The following is a 17135-nucleotide window of genomic DNA, read 5'->3' as shown; positions in this document are numbered from 1 at the left end:
TTCTCAGACAACTTCCTGTGCAATGCTGGACCGATGTAGGTGGGTGCTTGGGGTGGAGGTTCTAAGGCAAGGTTATTTTTTTTCAGCTATCTCAAATTCAGTTTTAACCAATCTTGCATTGAAAGTTTTAACACATATATCAACCCAATTCTGATGAACTTGACTGCGCTGGTCCCAGCCTGGCCCTGTGCCTACTGCACATGTACAGTGCTGGATTGCCTCATTCATGCCTAAGGCTGATTCATTTTATATGAGGACACAGCTAATCACAGGAATACAGACTCTGCAATAGGAATGAATGAGATTCCAACACACCTGCACTGTAGGAGCAGGAGCCAGACAGCAATTTGTGCGACACCGGGCTGTAAAATGGAGTAGAGCTGAAGGTAAGTATTTTGCTTTGTTGATTACACTGAGGAGGGAAAGGGAAGCTGTAATACAAAGCTGTGAAACATGCATGAGTATGAGGTAGACCTAATAATATACAAAAATGCTGCAAACTTGCTGTTGCATGTATCTCCTTCTGAACAGTACAGTGAATAGTCACAGCTTTTATTGTCCAGGTGTGGCACATAATGAGTTTAATCCAGATTGGATACATTTGTTACAGCAGTGGCACAAGACAAATTACTGCAAATTATATACAATTCAACATATGCACTACATTTCAAAAGAAGACAACAGGTTTGAAGCTGCAAGAAAGAAATGTGACATTGTTTTCCTTCTCCTTTTTTTTTCCTTCTCATTTGATGAACAAGCCTGTATAATTATTATACAGTACCTCTTGTATTGGTACATATTGATTGCCTGGTAATTGCTTTGCTTAATGGCAATGCAAAAAAGTAAAGCAATCAGGAGAACAGATTTTGCAGTCAGACAACAAAGAGAATGGGCTCCATTTTATGATGTTAATAGTAATAATAAAAAGGACACAAATGGTTTTGTCAAGAAATTAAAACATTTGAAAAGACACATAATAGAACAATTACATTGAAACATTTAAAACAGTTCTATCTTTTACACAGCTATGCAACTTTTCTAAGGCCTATTTTAGGCCAAACCTACACATGTATCCACAAAATATTTAGTGGGAATGACTGTTCTTCATTCTGTGGGATATGGATTAATCTTCAAAAGACTATAGAGACTGGCAGTGAATGTGTTAGTAGACCGCAGAAATGTCCCAGAAGGGTGTTTTTTTTAAGTCCCATCATTCATTTATCACATTGCAATATGGGACATGTAATTATGATCAATTGCTGTAAGCTAATATTTCCTTGTCAGGAAAAAATCCAGTCACGTCTTTGGATCTGAATGTCTTTCGCTGCTGGAGAAAGTACACATCAAGAGTAAGGAATGCTACTTGTGCAAATTTTGTCTTGTACTATGCACATGGGAACAAACAAAGTTGCTGCAGAGATTCCATTACACTTCCTGGCAATGTACTCCCTGAAATACAGCAAAAGATTGATGCTCAATATTTCACACTTCAGTCTGTCATTTCAAACTGAAGCAGTGGCTTTTTGATTGTCACACGGTGCCCTGATGTATGGGAGCTTGAATCCAAACATTAGGAAGTTACTATACACAAGTCAGCTACACACACACAATGATAGCAAAGTAGGAGGGAGTCAACACTTTGATGGTGACAACAAAAGGTATAGTTTCCTGTTAGGATGAAGGGCAAAGTTACAGACCAACCTTGCTAAGCAATTTGAGCTTTTGATAAAAAAACAATTTCATCAAGGGGGTGTAATGTCACTCCCACTGCTTGGACCTTAGGTTGCATTAACTCTGATGTGGAGCACTAAAAAACACATTTTTCTTTTTCCTTTTCTGGGAAAAGTAAATGTTTGCTTTGAAACACCACAGACACTTTGTTATGATACAAATCCACTTTATGGGTGCAGCTGCATACAGTAATATTGCAGAGCGTTTAGAAAGAGCAGTAGATTGATCAACTGTAATAGTTGGCCACTACCGTAGGCATGAAAAGTCTCATTACGCTTTGAAAAAGACCTTTTAAAATATATAACCTAGTGCACTATGTGATGTACAAAACTTTTAGAGCAGATGTAGTTAGGTTTAATGACTGTCAACCGTGTGCAGGTTGCAAGACAGTAAGCCTGAAAGCATGCAACTGGAACCAACATTTGGCTGATTGTCGCTGAAATTGGCCACATTTACACACATCAGCACTTTTCTTTTTTCTCTCCACTGGTGCACATACGGGACATGGAAGACTTGGCAGTTTTGCCTTTGGTACACTGCAGTAGGTTACCTTCTACTATTCTAAAGTAAAAAAAAAAAACTCTTTTTAACAATTTGGGCTCCTACTGTGTAGGTCATTGAAAGGGTCTTGAACAAATTTTAGTAAACAATTAGGGGTTTTGTTTCCAGTTCAAATCAGCTAGCTGACTTTAGATGTCACCACATGCAGAAGGACCCATATATGGGCACCTTGAAACACAGAAAAATAAAAGGATAAGGCAATGTTTACAGCAAGAAATACAAGATTGCTAAAGTTCTTTGGGTGTAATGCTGGGAACACATTGGCAAGTTTTCAACAATTATGGAAACCTTCAATTTGCTTTCAGCCAAAAAACGATCACATGGAGTTAAATGGTCTATAGCAATTTGCTACCTATGGTTTCAAGCAACCAAATGATCCATAATGTTGTAAATTTTTAATTGATAAATATGCCAGTTTACAGTCCTTTTAGATTGCTTTACAGTTTTCATTGTTTGATTGTTTAAAACTGGAAAACAAAACAAGTCGTGGGTGGCAGATTGCTGCAGATTGCTCAATTCCAAGGATATGGGTTTTTACTCAAAAGCTTGTTAAGCAATACAGAAGGTTGTACAGTAATAAAATATCTGACAAAAAATGCAGATGTAGGTGTGGTAAATCTGGCCTTTCATCATATAAATCATGTCTTCTCTACAATATTAATGCCTCCTGTATTTTGCCTGGCAGTAATGGTTTTATAAAATGATTCTGCTGATACAGTTTGCTGACATAATTAACCTCTAATATTTTGCAATGCTGTGAAAAAGTATTTGCCCCCTTCCTGATTTTTTATTTTTTTTTTTGCATATTTGTCACACTTAAATGATTCAGATCATCAAACAAAATTTAATATTACACAAAGGTAACCCGAGTAAATGCAAAATGCAGTTTTTAAATTATGATTTTGTGTATTATGAGAAAAAAAGCTCTCCAAACCTGCCTGGCCCTGTGAAAAAGTAGTTGCCCCCTCCCCCTTGCTAAATCATGTATGAAGTTTGATTAACCACATTTTTTGGAAAGCTGAGTTAAATTTCACTTGCCACACCCAGGCCTGATTACTGCCAGATCTGCTGAATCAAAAAATCACATAAATAGAAGCTGTCTGACAAAGTGAAGAACGCTAAAAGATCTCAAAAAGCAACACATTATGCCGTGATCTAAAAAAATTCAAGAACAAACGAGAAACAAAGTAATTCACATGGATCAGTCTGGAAAGGGTTACAAAGCTATTTCTAAGGCTTTGGGACTCAATCGAAACATGGTGAGCGCCGTTATCCACAAATGGAGAAAACTTGGAACAGTGGTGAACCTTCCCAGAAGTGGTCGGCCTACCAAAATGACTCCAAGCGAACTCATCCAGGAGATCATAGAAGAACCCAAAACAACATCTAAAGAACTGCAGGCTTCACTTGCCTCAGTAAAGGTCAGTGTTCATGATTCAAAAATAAGAAAGAGACTTGGTAAAAATAGCATCCATGGGAGAGTTCCAAGGTGAAAGCCACAACTGATAAAAAAGAACACAAAGGCTCGTCTCACATATTCCAAAAATTATCTTGATTATTCCCAAGGCTTTTGGGCAAACATTCTGTGGTCTGATGAGACAAAAGTTAAACTTTTTGGACAGTGTATGGCCCATTATATCTGGCATAAAACTAACAGCATTTCATAAAAAGAAAATCATATTAACAGTCAAACATGTTGGTGGTAGTATGATGGTCTGGGTTGTTTTACTGTTTCAGGAGCTGGATAACTTGCCATAATTGATGGAACTATGAATTCTGCACTCTTCCGGAAACTTGGGTTATGCAGCAGAACAACGATCCGAAACACACCAGCAAGTCAACCTCTGGAGGGTTGCCACAGCATCTCTTTTTTTGAGCCACTCAATGTGGCTAAATCAAAACAGTTCTGCAAAGTGGGGCCAAAATTCATCCACAGCAATGTGAAAGACTGATTGGCAGTTATCACAAATGCTTGATTGCAGTTGTCGCCACCAAGGGTGGTACAACCAGTTATTAGGTTTAGGGGGCAATTTCTTTTTTACATATGACCAGGCAGGTTTGGATAGCTTTTGTCCCTTAATAAATTAAATTATCATTTAAAAACTGATTTTTTTAATTATTTGGGTTATTTTTGTATAATATTAAAATTAGTTTGATGATCTGATGTGACAAGCAAAAAAAAAAAGAAAAAAAAAGACAGGAAGGGGAAAATACTTTTTCAGAGCACTGTATCAGAATGGAACTTGCTCTTATAAATACTGTTAATTGTAAGTTATCTGTTTTTTAATTTTTTAATAATTGTATAATGCACTAGGAAATACAAGAAGCCTTATCTACCTTTCAGTCCTGTAAATTAATTTTAGTTGTTGGCTTTTTTTAATTAGATCATACAGAATGCAGAAATCTATAGCGATAAATCAAGTTTATTTTAGTTGCATGAAGTAAAAGTTGAAAACAGATTCAATGCCTTAAAGTGCAACTAAAGCCATTTTTAGACTGGTGACCATTGTCACCATGGCTGAAATTTTGAGTTTGCAGTAACAGAGGAATGTTCCAATGAAAATGCTTTAAGGCAGCTCTAAGAGAATCCTCCTTAGTTTAGAAGGATCTCCAATAACTTCCTGCTGTATCTAGAGATGCACAAAAATATAAAAACAAATCTTCCCAATGGGACAAATAAAAATGAAAAAAAAAAAGCCAGGGTGTTGACCATTCTAACCATACCTTACTCTAATCAAAGCTTTAGATATACTAACAGTTCCTATATGTTGTACTTGGCCTAATCTACTAAACCATTTAGATTGTAAGCTCTCATGAGCAGGGTTATTCCAACCTTCTTGCATTGAATAGTATTCTAACTGTACTGATATAACAAAATAATAATTACAGCTCTGATTAAATAATTTAAAGTATTATTTGAAGTCAGAACAAATGGAACATGTAGAGTGCCTGAGTAGGAACTGTGTCCTGTCATGTTTGCTGTTTTTGTGAACTGGGGAGGATTGGAGTGGCTGGCAACTGGCGAATTCTCTGTATATCTTTTGCCAACACATCTACTGTATATTCTTGATTGTAAGCTTGTGCTTAACCGCGTCAGCCCCCGAAAATTTTACACCCTTCCTGACCAGAGCAATTTTTACTATTTGGCACTGCGTCGCTTTAACTGACAATTGCGCAGTCATGCAATGCTGTACCCAAACAAATTTTTTTTCCCACAAATAGAGCTTTCTTTTGGTGGTATTTGATCACGGTTTTTATTTTTTGCGCTATTAACAAAAAAAAGCGAAACTTTTGAAAAAAAGAACAATATTTTTTTATTTTCTGCTATAATAAATTTCCCCAAATTTAAAAAAAACAAACAAATTTCTTCATCAGTTTGGGCCAATCTATTGTTCTATATATTTTTGGTAAAAAAAAATCTCAATAAGCGTATATTGATTGGTTTGCGCAAAAGTTATAGCGTCTACAAACTATGGAAAGATTTATGGCATTTTTATTTTTTATGCAAAATGTGGGAACTAGTGGAATTGGACTTTAGGGGCACACAGGTAATTAGACTATAAAAAGTAAAAAATTGTAATTTTATTAGGTTTAAATAACAACGATAGACACGAATGTTAAAACCAATACAATGTATATATAACAAATATATTGTATATAGAGTGGATCCTCCCCTTAATGCATATTAACCCCACTAATAGTACATATAATCTGACATTCAAATAAATGAAAAATGGAAAAACAACTTCCCAAATATAGATGGCAGTTATGAATGTAGGAGATAAAGTTGTGGGTTGAGTTGCAGGTGCGGTAGGTATTTTACTTTATATGCTCTTTAACGCTCGACATGTTGCGCGTCTGAGTAACGCTTCTTCAGGAGCTAGAGATAGTTCCGCTGAATATATATGAAAAATGTAAACCTAATAAAATTACAATTTTTTACTTTTTATAGTCTAATTACCTGTGTGCCCCTAAAGTCCAATTCCACTAGTTCCCACATTTTGCATACAGATTATAGGGACGTTGGCACACCTTTTTCAAGAGTACCTACAGTGTCACCCTGTTTTTAGGTACAGTCCTAACTGGGAATTTTTTCGGAATTTTTATTTTTAATTTTTTTACTAGTAATGGCGGTGATCTGCAATTAGCGGTACTGCGACATTGCAACGGACAGATCTGACACTTTTTCATTTTTGGGACCATTGACATTTATACAGCGATCAGTGCTATAAATATGTACTGATTACTGTGTAAATGTCACTGGTAGGAAAGGGGTTAACACTAGGGGGCAATCAAGGGGTTAAATGTGTGTTCCTTAGATGTGTTCTAACTGTACGGGGATAAGACTGACTGGGGGGGGAGACAAATCATTGTTCATACTTAGTAGGAACAAACAATATGTCTCCTCTCTCCTGACAGAACAGGGATTTGTGTGTTTACACACACAAATCCCGGTGCTGGCTGTCGTGCATATGGTTGCGTGTGTCCGGCGAAGATTGCGCCCACCGGCCACGCGCATCGGGTCCCCCGCCGTACAGCGAGTGTGCACCCTCTGGCGGTTCTTAAAAGGAAAGCTGTCCCCATACGGGTTTCACCCAGAAGAGCCATTCTGCAGCAGTATATCTACGTGAGCAGGTCGGAAACCGGTTAAACAGCTTTTGTGAGTACCTTGATTATTTGAGTCTAATACATTTTGAATGTTTAAGATACTACACAATAGGAGCCTGTTTTTTTTTTTAATTTTTTTTTGTTATGTATATGCTGGCTTTGAAATCTAACCACTGAATGGGGAGAGGACAGCAGTGGAGGGGAAGCTTAAAGTGGACTGAGCCTGTTTGGAAAATCTTTAGATAAATACAAGCTGTGTGTTGCCTAATCTTGTAGTGATATAGGTACATGCTTCCAGTACGTGCGTTTCCCTGTATTGGTGGTGGTGGTCACCTTGGATCAAAGATTTTTCTACACTTGGAAGAATGATATTGGTGATGGGAACTTTTTAGTTTTTACATTGTTATATTGTTTGATTTTAACTTATTTCACTTTAAATTAATTTTGGTTTAATTTTTTTAATTAATTGTTTGGAGGGTCTCATTTGATAATATAAAATATTTATAGAATAATTTAGTGTGCATGTAGAATATTAAAAGAGGGGGACATTGTAGGACTTACCATGACCAATGACCATGAAAAAAATATTTAAACATTTTAATAACAAAGTTTACAAATTACCATACATGAAGAATTTCAACTCATATAGAGTCTTCATCAAAAGGAAAACTATATATTCTTGAATGTAAATACAACAAATTCTAGAATGTAAATGTAATTTATTGTGTATGAATTTTCGGGAAGAATAATTTATATTATTGAATCAGTGTTTGTAATTATTATTTTGTTCTATCACTTCGGGTTTTAACGTTTATTTATAGCATCTGGTTATTGGTAGAAAAATATGTTATTTGGTTCACAGTTTTGCAATATAATTTTCTCACAATTTATATTATTAAACAGCATGGAAGGGTTTTATACATTCTAACTGTACCGTCTTCCTTTGTTTTGTAAAGTGCTGCACAAACTGTCAGCACTATAATATCTTGTATAATAATAATAAACCTTTTGTAACCATAAAAATAATTTAACCTAATGCAACTTCCATTCTGTAGATTCTGGTTGCAGCTTTTGCACAATATACAATTGATTTTTTTTTTTTATGCACACAGCAGAGACCAATGTATTTCATATTAGTTGTGTGCTATTCCCGACTAGGCAAGCTGTTTTTGAACTTACCTATATGCTTTGTATCTCAAAAAGGTTTTTTGAATTGGTGGGAAAGTGAAAATACACTAAGAACCATGGCTATTAGAAAAACGTGGCAATGGCAGCCACTACACCAAACGAACTACATTTATTACACCGACGCACACCCAAGGGGCAACAAAGGTACGCAAAAATGTGCTTCCCATTGCAAAATATGAAATATTTAAAATAAAAACATGTGACATTTGTTCTTTCAGTGTCACCATTAGATATACAATTCCTCGTAGCTCTAATTTAACAGATGCCCAAAGAGGTAGGGAAGCATTTTTGTATATGTATGAATACACCATATTTACCAGTCCCTAAGTTTACTAATCTATAACAAGTTTTCTATACAGCATAATGCTGTTTCACCAGGCTATTTTAGTAACACCTGAGGTGGGGCAACAAGATATCTATGTGAAAACACCAAGTTTCCTTTACAGTATTTACATTTGAATTCAAAGACCCAAGATACTACTAAAATTAGTAAATCTTAGCAAAATCATCTTCAGGGTACCTGAATTCTTTGTCATCATAAATCAGAAGATATCCCTATTTTTCATCATTTGATTTCTTTTTGTTTATTACTACAGACCCTGCAACGCTTTCTGCTTTAGAAGTGGGATAAACTATAAAGCAGAAATGAGTGATCATGTATAAACTAAATGCTATCAAAGCAATTTATATATTTTTTTTTCTTTTTTTTTTTTTTTTTTTTTTATATGCTTCACAAATATGCTTTTTATTCACAGACATTATACCTGACGACATCACAGTCTGCACTGCTTGGACTTAGAAGGCTAATACAAAATTGTCTAAGAATTATAAGAACACCGGCAAGGGAAGATGTAATTACTCATGAATGACTGTGCTCACCTCTATGATGTGCCCGATCCGTAATGTGCTAGGAGCTATTTTGTTCTCTGAACAGTTCAAAAGTCCACTCTCGCAGAAAAATGCAGGAAAATAGATTTTTCTTTGATTTCCCCAAACCCCACCCAGCCCCCTCTGTCTGATCTGTTTCAGAAACACAGAGCATTGTGTTGTTTTGGTTGCTTGCAAATTCTTTTACAAAGAAGAATATTGCATTTTCCCCGGTTCCCCTTTCACAACCTTCAAAAACAAATTATCACTCTCTTATTTTTTTAAAATGTTTCATCATTTCTTCATGAATAAATATTATCCACTGAAAACCTTAAAAAAAGGTGTTTAGACACAGTGTTGTCAATTTGCTTTTGTGTGAATTCCTCTGCTTGCCATGAAAACTTCCTAGCAGCCAGCATCCAAAATATACATAACGCCCATATGAGTGAGTATAGGCATGTATGTATATATCCAGTGCTTGTTTCCTCTCCATGATGGTAAATGGCAAGTTTAGCAAAAGCTTGTAACTTCTTCACTGCTAATTCCACAATGTTGCAGCAAAAAAGGATACGCATGGTAGCCTTGGTTTGCTACGCTAATGTCTTACAGCGCAGAAACTTTCACAACATTGCTTGTATGGTGAATGTTTGTGCTATGTCCAGGTGGGCTTGCAGGTCGATTCTCGCCTTCAGGTGTCAAAGTTGGAGTAGTGGGGATGCTAATAATTGCTGTTGTGATCTGTGCAGCTTTGCAGTTTGATCTTGAGCCATCATCAGACTTCATATTCAGGCTGGATCGACTGGAAGACAGAAGATATTTCAGCTGGCAGAAAACAGAAAAAGAGCTTGGCATTATATTGCATTATCTACTTTGACACCGGACACTTTTCATTTCTTCCGTTGTACATTAGTATGTGTTGCCTATTCAGAGCTTTGCTTTCATGAAGCTAGCAGGCAAGAGTAACACATTTAATGTTTTTACAGTGAAAAAATAGAAAATACTTAAATTCCCCAGAAAAAACAAGGATGAGGGATATAACAGGTAGAAGCTCTTTCTTCAGTCACATTCATGGGTAATTATTGAATTTAATTACATTAGAGTTGTCACATTTCAGTTCGAAGTCTCATGGTAATTCAAAAAGTTGCTGATTGATTTTGAGCTGGATTTTTCATTTTCGGGATTTTTTCAATGGTTAATAATGCCTTCTTGGAATTGTGCTTCTATGACCATCTGACTAACCAACCAAATGTCTGTTCTAGGCTTGGTTCACACTAGTGCGATTTCAGATGCAACTTGAATCACACAGAATCACATGACAATGGAAATCACATTGTTTTTAATGGTGCCCGTTCACATCAATGCGGCTCCATGCTACATGGTTTTGGAATTCTTGTACTACTTTGGTGCGATTAACAGTGGAATTTGACTCCATAGAATATGCAAAACCACATGCAAAATGCAACAAAGTTGCTTTACATAATTACACTGAAAATTGCATCAAAATTGGGTCGCAGTAAGCTGAAGCTAGCCTTAAAGATAACCCTTTAATTATTCAGGGCACATATTTCCATTTTCCCTATTCGCTAGTTAAAGTACTGGTCCTATTAAAATAATAATCACCCCTGGAAAGTTTTCATGTTGTATTTTCATATAACATTGACTCATGGTGGATTCAATTTTAGTTTTATTTTTTTCACTGGTCAACAGAAATAGACTACTTCACAAGAGATAATTGGTCCTTGTAAAGTAATTTAATTACAATGAAAGCCATAAAATATATTATTGCATACACCACCTTAAAAACAGCAATGCTAATGTTCTGGAATAGCTGAGTTGAAGTTCAGATCTCCAATACAGAATCTGGACTGATCACATCTGGCAGAGCTGGAACAGTTTTGCAAAGAGGAATAGGAAAACTGATAGCATCCAGATACTGTATGTAAAGCCGACAAAGATCTATCCAAATCTACTCAAGGCTGTAATTGCTGCTAAATGCAAATCTGTAAATGTAAATGAAACACTAACTTCAATGGGGCAGATATTTATAGAACAACTTATTTTGTGATTTTTTTTTTTATTGTTATGTACTGTATAAAAAAGTAATTTGAATTAATAAGTGTTTCTCAACTCCAGTCCTCTAGGTGCCCCAACAGGTCATGTTTTCAGGTTTTCCATTATTTTGCACATGTGATTTGACCAGTTTCACTACCTTAGTAATTGCCACAGCTGTTTCATTTGAGGGAAATCCTGAAAACATGACCTGTTGGGGCACCTTGAGGACCAGAGTTGAGAAACACTGCTATACTGTATAGTTTAAACTGTGTTGTTTTGTGAGGCGCCAATCAAAAACAGGAATCATAAACTGATTTTTCACTTGTAAATACTAAACGAAAAAAAACCTACTAAGCAAAGTAAAAGTTATACAGTGACAAATTTTTCACTAAATAAAATGTGCCAGTATGTAGTTGTAGGACCAAAGGAGCATAGTAAATGTGTGAATAATACGGGCACGCTGAAGGGTTAAAGTGGCAGTAAAGTGTAAAAAAAAAAAAAATCATAATCCGTGATGGGAGAAGGTCATCTAAAGCCCAGGGCAAACATGCCAAACTGCGCTCCCCACGATGTTTAGGATTATGTGTCGGAAACCCCCCCCTTAAAAAAAAAAAATAGAAATTAGCACTAAGCATGCTTTCTCTCTAAGCATACATTTCCCCTCCCAGTACAAATCCGCTTCCCCTGCTGAAATCCCCTGGCATTTCAGTATACATTCAAAATGTTTGTGAACAGGCAGGTGTAGAAACCCTGTCCCAAGCAAGAGTGACTGTATTATCATTTGGTCTTATCCTATGCTCTATGTTGCAGTTGTTCTGCCTACTGCTAGAAGGTGTCATTGGTACCCATGGCAAAAGAGCGAGGTGTCCTGAAGCATCAGGCTATAAATATTTATGTTCCTTCTAGCCAATCACTAGGAGGCTTATTGCCGGAGTTGCATGCTGGGAGAGGACATAATAAATATTTGTTGGTTGACCTTGTGAGCTCTCTTTCCCCTAGGCTTTGGCCTGGGGAAGATGTGTGATCCAGCTATGCCTTTGATCTAAGAGCCTTTTGCACGTGCCTGGTTCAAGGCCTGGTACTAATTGAAGCTTGCCTTTCCAGGTTGGTCCTGCTGTTGGAGGTCCTGGTTGCAAGGTGCCTTGCAGACGATGAGTGTATGGAAGGTGGAAGATGACACCTAGGATGGTGACTTTGTTGCTGTAGACCCTAGGGACAAGGAACTTGCAGAGAAGCTGGAGGCTCATCTTAGAGCCATGCATCATTCACTGAACCTTCTATTGACAAACTGGTTAATTAAGATATACTACACTGAGTGAGGTAGATATCAGATAACTCACGCATTGAATATCATTTTTTTCTGTATGCTCTTCTGCTTCTTTACTTTGCAATGAGCTGGCTGGAGTGTATTTTGACCTCTGCAGTGGAAGTCAAAATATGGCTGTGCTATCTGGCAGGATTGCCATTATCATAAACCATGTGGTCATTCCCCTTTAGCACCTCATTTGTTATATATAGTAAGCTATTAGGATTTGAGCACAGACATCTCTCCATTTCTATTGCAAAGTGCAGGTCACCGAGCAGTCCTAGGTCTATAGCTCTCCTCCAACTATGTATGTTTGACCCAAATTGCCAATATATGTCCATTAAAGTAAGCTCTATGCAAGTATTTGGCATTTTGCATAGCCAGGTAGGGACTGGAAAGAGGGATCCCTTTGACACAGTTGGGCAGCTTAAACATGTATTGCAACATATGTGAACCTAGAATCTCTGTTTATATGCAAAAGTACTAAAGACAAGAGTAAAGGCAAGGGTTTTACTACAAGAATTAAAAGACTGCAGATAATACAGTAATGTAAAATTGGCCGTCAGGAAGACAATTTTGACGGCTGACCTAAAATAACAAAATAAAATCACAAAAATAAACAATAAAACTCACAAAATAAAATAAAAGGCAAAAAAGCCCTCAATAATAACAACATAAAAAACAAGTCAACAAAGGGATTCAGAATTAAAGTACAGTTTCCTAACTGATCCTATTTTCTCCCTTTGCAGTTTGTCCACTTTCCCTATGGTTTCCCTACAATGGCTTCCAATTTACTGACACTGTGGCAGCTCTGTGTCCCCTCTTTTATAGTGAAGAGACTGGCTTAAAGAATAAGTTCAATTTTTATAAAAAATTATAAATGCACATTTTTTTGCTGGTAAAAAATTGTGCAGTTATTTATTTTTTTCTTGAGCCAGTGAAGCATTGCACCAGCGATCAGCAGATCACTGGTGCCATACAGGTCTCCAGCAGATCTGCCAGTGTATCTTTGTGCCCGTACGGGCAAGCAGATACAATGTGACAGGAAGAGAGAATAAACTACCATGGTGCTCTGCAGCGCAGTGGTAGTTCATTGAAAACTACAAGCTGACAGCCGCAAAGGCTGCCGGACCTTGTAGTTTTCCATTCACAGGACACTGTGAATGAGTGACATGGCAGGGCGGGCAGAGACCCGCTCAGCCCGGGTTTTTTTAAAATTGTGACAGCTAGTGGGGAGAAGATCCTGCTAGCTGTCAGACTGAGGATAGGGGTGGTGCGGGGGCTGGTCCGCTCGTAGCATGTTACACCCCAAACATAGGTGTAACATGTTACGGAAGGTGAACTTATCCTTTAACCAAAAGCTCTCTTACTAAACCTTCTGAGACTGCTGGCTATAGTTTAAAGCCCATGCAGTGCAGTATACTTTAAAATGATTCTCCCAGGTGAATTTATGCATAAAATTGCTGGGACTGCAAATCTTGAATCTGGAGGATTTATCTCAAACCCATAGTAGCTACATACCCAAACTTTATCCCTAGTCTACAGTACAATTCCTGTTCAACATCTCCTGTGCACAGCCTTACCTTGTAGTTGGTGATGGTTGATCGCCACACTGTATGTGGATAGTGCTGAGCTCTTGCATGCTACGTAGCCTTGTGGCGGGCACATTGGAATTGGGAAGGTGTGTTGTCTTCTTGTTCCGTCGAGAGCAGCAGGACGTAGAGACCCCATGATGACTGGACAGTGATGGGCTACGACTTGATGGGTAGTTCTGCATGGGGCTCTCCCTGCAGTTCTGTTCAAACATCTGTTCATCCATGAACTCATGATTCTGTGGATAAGCAAGGACAAGATAAATATGGATGTATTAGGAATGCAAAACCTTGCCGTGGGATCAGTGTGCAAAAGCATTCTCAAGTGAGTCTGTGTCTTTTCACTTCTAGTTCAATTTATATTCTGATAGATGGTTAACATCATAATAAGACACCAGTAAAGAGCATTATCATTGCATGTAATCTATCTCTGAAGCCAGGTTCCCATCTGCAGTATATCTGAGATTCCTGATGGGTATGTAATTCTCAGCACCACCAGTTCCACCCCACTTGTTTTGTGTTGAAATTAGCTGATGGAAAACTGACACAGGTATACTGTAGAATGCCTTGCATACTTAGTAATAGTCTGTCAAGGAATTTGTATTATTCCCTGCTTTTGTTGCTAAATACCATACCAAGCATAAGCATGTAAAAAGCACAGAAATGTAGCTTACCTTTGGAACAACATGTCCAGCTTGGCTTATGTTTGATATTCATAAGTGGCTAAGTAGTTTAAAGGATTATTGCATAACTATAGCCTCTACTTTTACAGTCAGACAAAACATCAGGTTTACAACACCTTAATGGATTTCTGAAATTCTGATATATTTTCACATGGTAATGTAGAAAAGAAAGGTATTCCTTTGTAAATATAACACCAATAAGAGTGCAGTATACTTTTTATGGCAAGAACAAAACTAAAAATTGCAATAACCTTGCCTGAGCATACTTTTGTAGTTTTAATGCACTGACATTACTTTTCATTGAAAAAAGTAAACTCTCTGAATATTTGAAAAATAATAATTGCAGAACATTTCCTCCCAAGCACTTCCCTAACTTTTTTTCTGCCTACTGTGCAGTATTCCTGTTATGAGGCTGTATTGCATGAGTGGAAAAAGCAATACATAATTTCTTACCCAAGGATATAATTTGAATGTCTCCTGATTTATCTGGCAATATGAAGGCATGTCTAAACGTTATCCCCCCAACTTGTGCAAATATCCTAGGCTAACTAATCTTCGAGAAGAATTCATGGTGCACAACGGATTTCCATAAGTGATCCCTAGTGTTCTCTCAAGATAAGACCATGGTTATCATATATGTTCTTTTATTTGCTTTATTTGGGCCTGTCACACATACCCTTTAAAGCATTTGGTTATATCTGTTTGATAAGTGAAAAGGAAACCTGTTGCTCCTATTGTCTCCTGATTTAGCATGAGGGCATGTCTGTGGGTTACCCTTCACCTTGTACAGGTGTACCGGGCAAACTAATCTTGGAGAAAGATCCATTGTGCACTATGGTTTTTCATAAGTGATCTCCCTTGTTCCCCTGAGATAAGGCCATGATTAAAGTGTATTTTAACCCCAGCAATGAGCTACTCTTATTTGCTCTCTTTTGGTCTGTTAAATATACTACTGAAAGCATTTTGTTATATCTGTTAAAAAGAAACCCAACAGAAATCTTGTGAGCCAATAACTTCCTGTTCTCTCTGCCTTGGGTACACTATTATTAGTTATCTTTGTTACCAGTTTTCTCTGTGGATCACAGACCACCCCCATGTTAAGGAGAAGAGAAAATGGGGAGGTGTTCTGTAGTCACAAACATTTCCAATCCTATAGTGGCAATGCCAATTCTTCCTAAAATTGAGTACAGAGAGTGCTGGCACCCTAAACAGTAAGTTTGCTACATGGAAAGATCAGAGAAAAGCTTCCCAATATAAAACAAATGCGGTCACCACATCTAAGGACTGGTGAGCTGCGATAGGTTACTTTTTTGTTGTTGGGTTTAGATATACTTTAAGGTAAAGCTGGTTATACACTAGTAGATTTTTAAAAGAAACTTTGTACAAAAATTTGTATGAAAATTTTGAGCACGCTTGACAAATGTCATTAAAAAGTAGTTTGATTTTTTTTTTTTGCTTTTAACATTTAATTTTAGAACCAATAGACTTTATCAAACAAAAAACACATACACTGATAGATTTCCATTAGTTCAAAAAAATTTTCATCCCACTAATTCAAATGTTCTCGTCACTGTGGTTAAAAACAAACACCACTGACTGCATTAACAATTATAAAATTGAACAAAGTTTCATAAACAAATGTGCGCGAAAATTCTCAGCACATTCGGGGGTTGACAAATTCAAACGGAATTCAAAATAAGTAACAATTAGAAAGTCTAAAATTCTTAAAATCAAACATTTTTAACAAAATTCTACTAGTGTGTGGTTGGCTCAAGCCTGCACAGGCCATAAACATGCAAGCCCAGCCAATACAATCATGACTGTTTATGACCTGATTGATTTAGAGAATGATTCTTCAGTGATCATATCTTACTGTTGCCTTCTTATGTCTAAGGATACCTCAAAAGAGTGGTAGATTAGGAACCAGCAGGCACTTTAAAGACTTTAAAGTCACGGTAAATGTTCTTTCAATGATAACAATAGAAAGTGCTTAAAAAAGATCATGCTGTATTTTTAGGCCCACTAGCTATCTGGCTCATTGGGTTTACCCAGTGTTCTCTGTTATTCAATAACCTAACATTCCGGTGAACAGAGATTCTTATACACAACACTCTTCTAGGCAGGTTACATCTGGTACAGGACACAGACAAATACAGTATAAACCAGAGGTGGATTACAAATTAAGCAACTAAAAACCAAGAGTGGGCATTTTCACTGGTTCATTTTTTTTATATTTTTCTTGTTCAAAGTAGCCAATATATCTTTCCTATCCTTGAAGGTACAGTGTAATGAATCCCTTGAGGTTGCATGTGCAGTCACAGCTTTCCTATGGAAGAGGACCGTTCTTGGGTACCACAGTCGGAATGAGGTCTATAGCACCAATGCAACTAGCAGTTCACATTCATTTTATCTCAAGGCTAAAATTGAAACACTGTATTCATGTTTATTTTTACTGGATAATAGCCCATAAAACTTTTTTTTTTTCTGCTAGCACTAGTAAGAAAAATAGGAAGAATGAACCTGTCAATTTGCCCATTCTCACTTAAA

General features: G+C 37.0%; 1 protein-coding gene and 1 long non-coding RNA gene across 5 annotated transcripts in view; one reads left to right on the top strand and one right to left on the bottom strand.

Annotated features, from left to right (window-relative positions):
• Window positions 1–231: 231 nt before the first annotated feature.
• LOC141128444 (uncharacterized) lies at window positions 232–9186 on the top strand. The gene is made up of 3 exons (XR_012241690.1): window positions 232–386; window positions 8104–8232; window positions 8844–9186. It is a non-coding gene; the product is annotated as an uncharacterized lncRNA (long non-coding RNA).
• Window positions 4461–17135, bottom strand: part of KCND3 (potassium voltage-gated channel subfamily D member 3) — an 856217-nt gene continuing 843542 nt past the window's right edge. For 3 of the 4 annotated variants that reach the window (XM_073615735.1, XM_073615734.1, XM_073615733.1), the window contains 2 exons: window positions 13897–14144; window positions 4461–9754 (listed from right to left, as the gene is read on the bottom strand). In XM_073615735.1, coding sequence (XP_073471836.1) covers window positions 9559–9754; window positions 13897–14144 — 444 coding nt within the window. In that variant the 3' untranslated portion in view covers window positions 4461–9558. Of the gene's footprint in view, window positions 9778–13896; window positions 14145–17135 lie in introns of all 4 variants that reach the window. The other variant, XM_073615736.1, reaches the window with a different exon arrangement.

Source organism: Aquarana catesbeiana, linkage group LG02 (genome assembly GCF_042186555.1).
Source record: "Aquarana catesbeiana isolate 2022-GZ linkage group LG02, ASM4218655v1, whole genome shotgun sequence".
Classification (NCBI taxonomy): Eukaryota; Metazoa; Chordata; class Amphibia; order Anura; family Ranidae; genus Aquarana; species Aquarana catesbeiana.
This window is presented reverse-complemented; position numbering and strand designations above follow the sequence as displayed.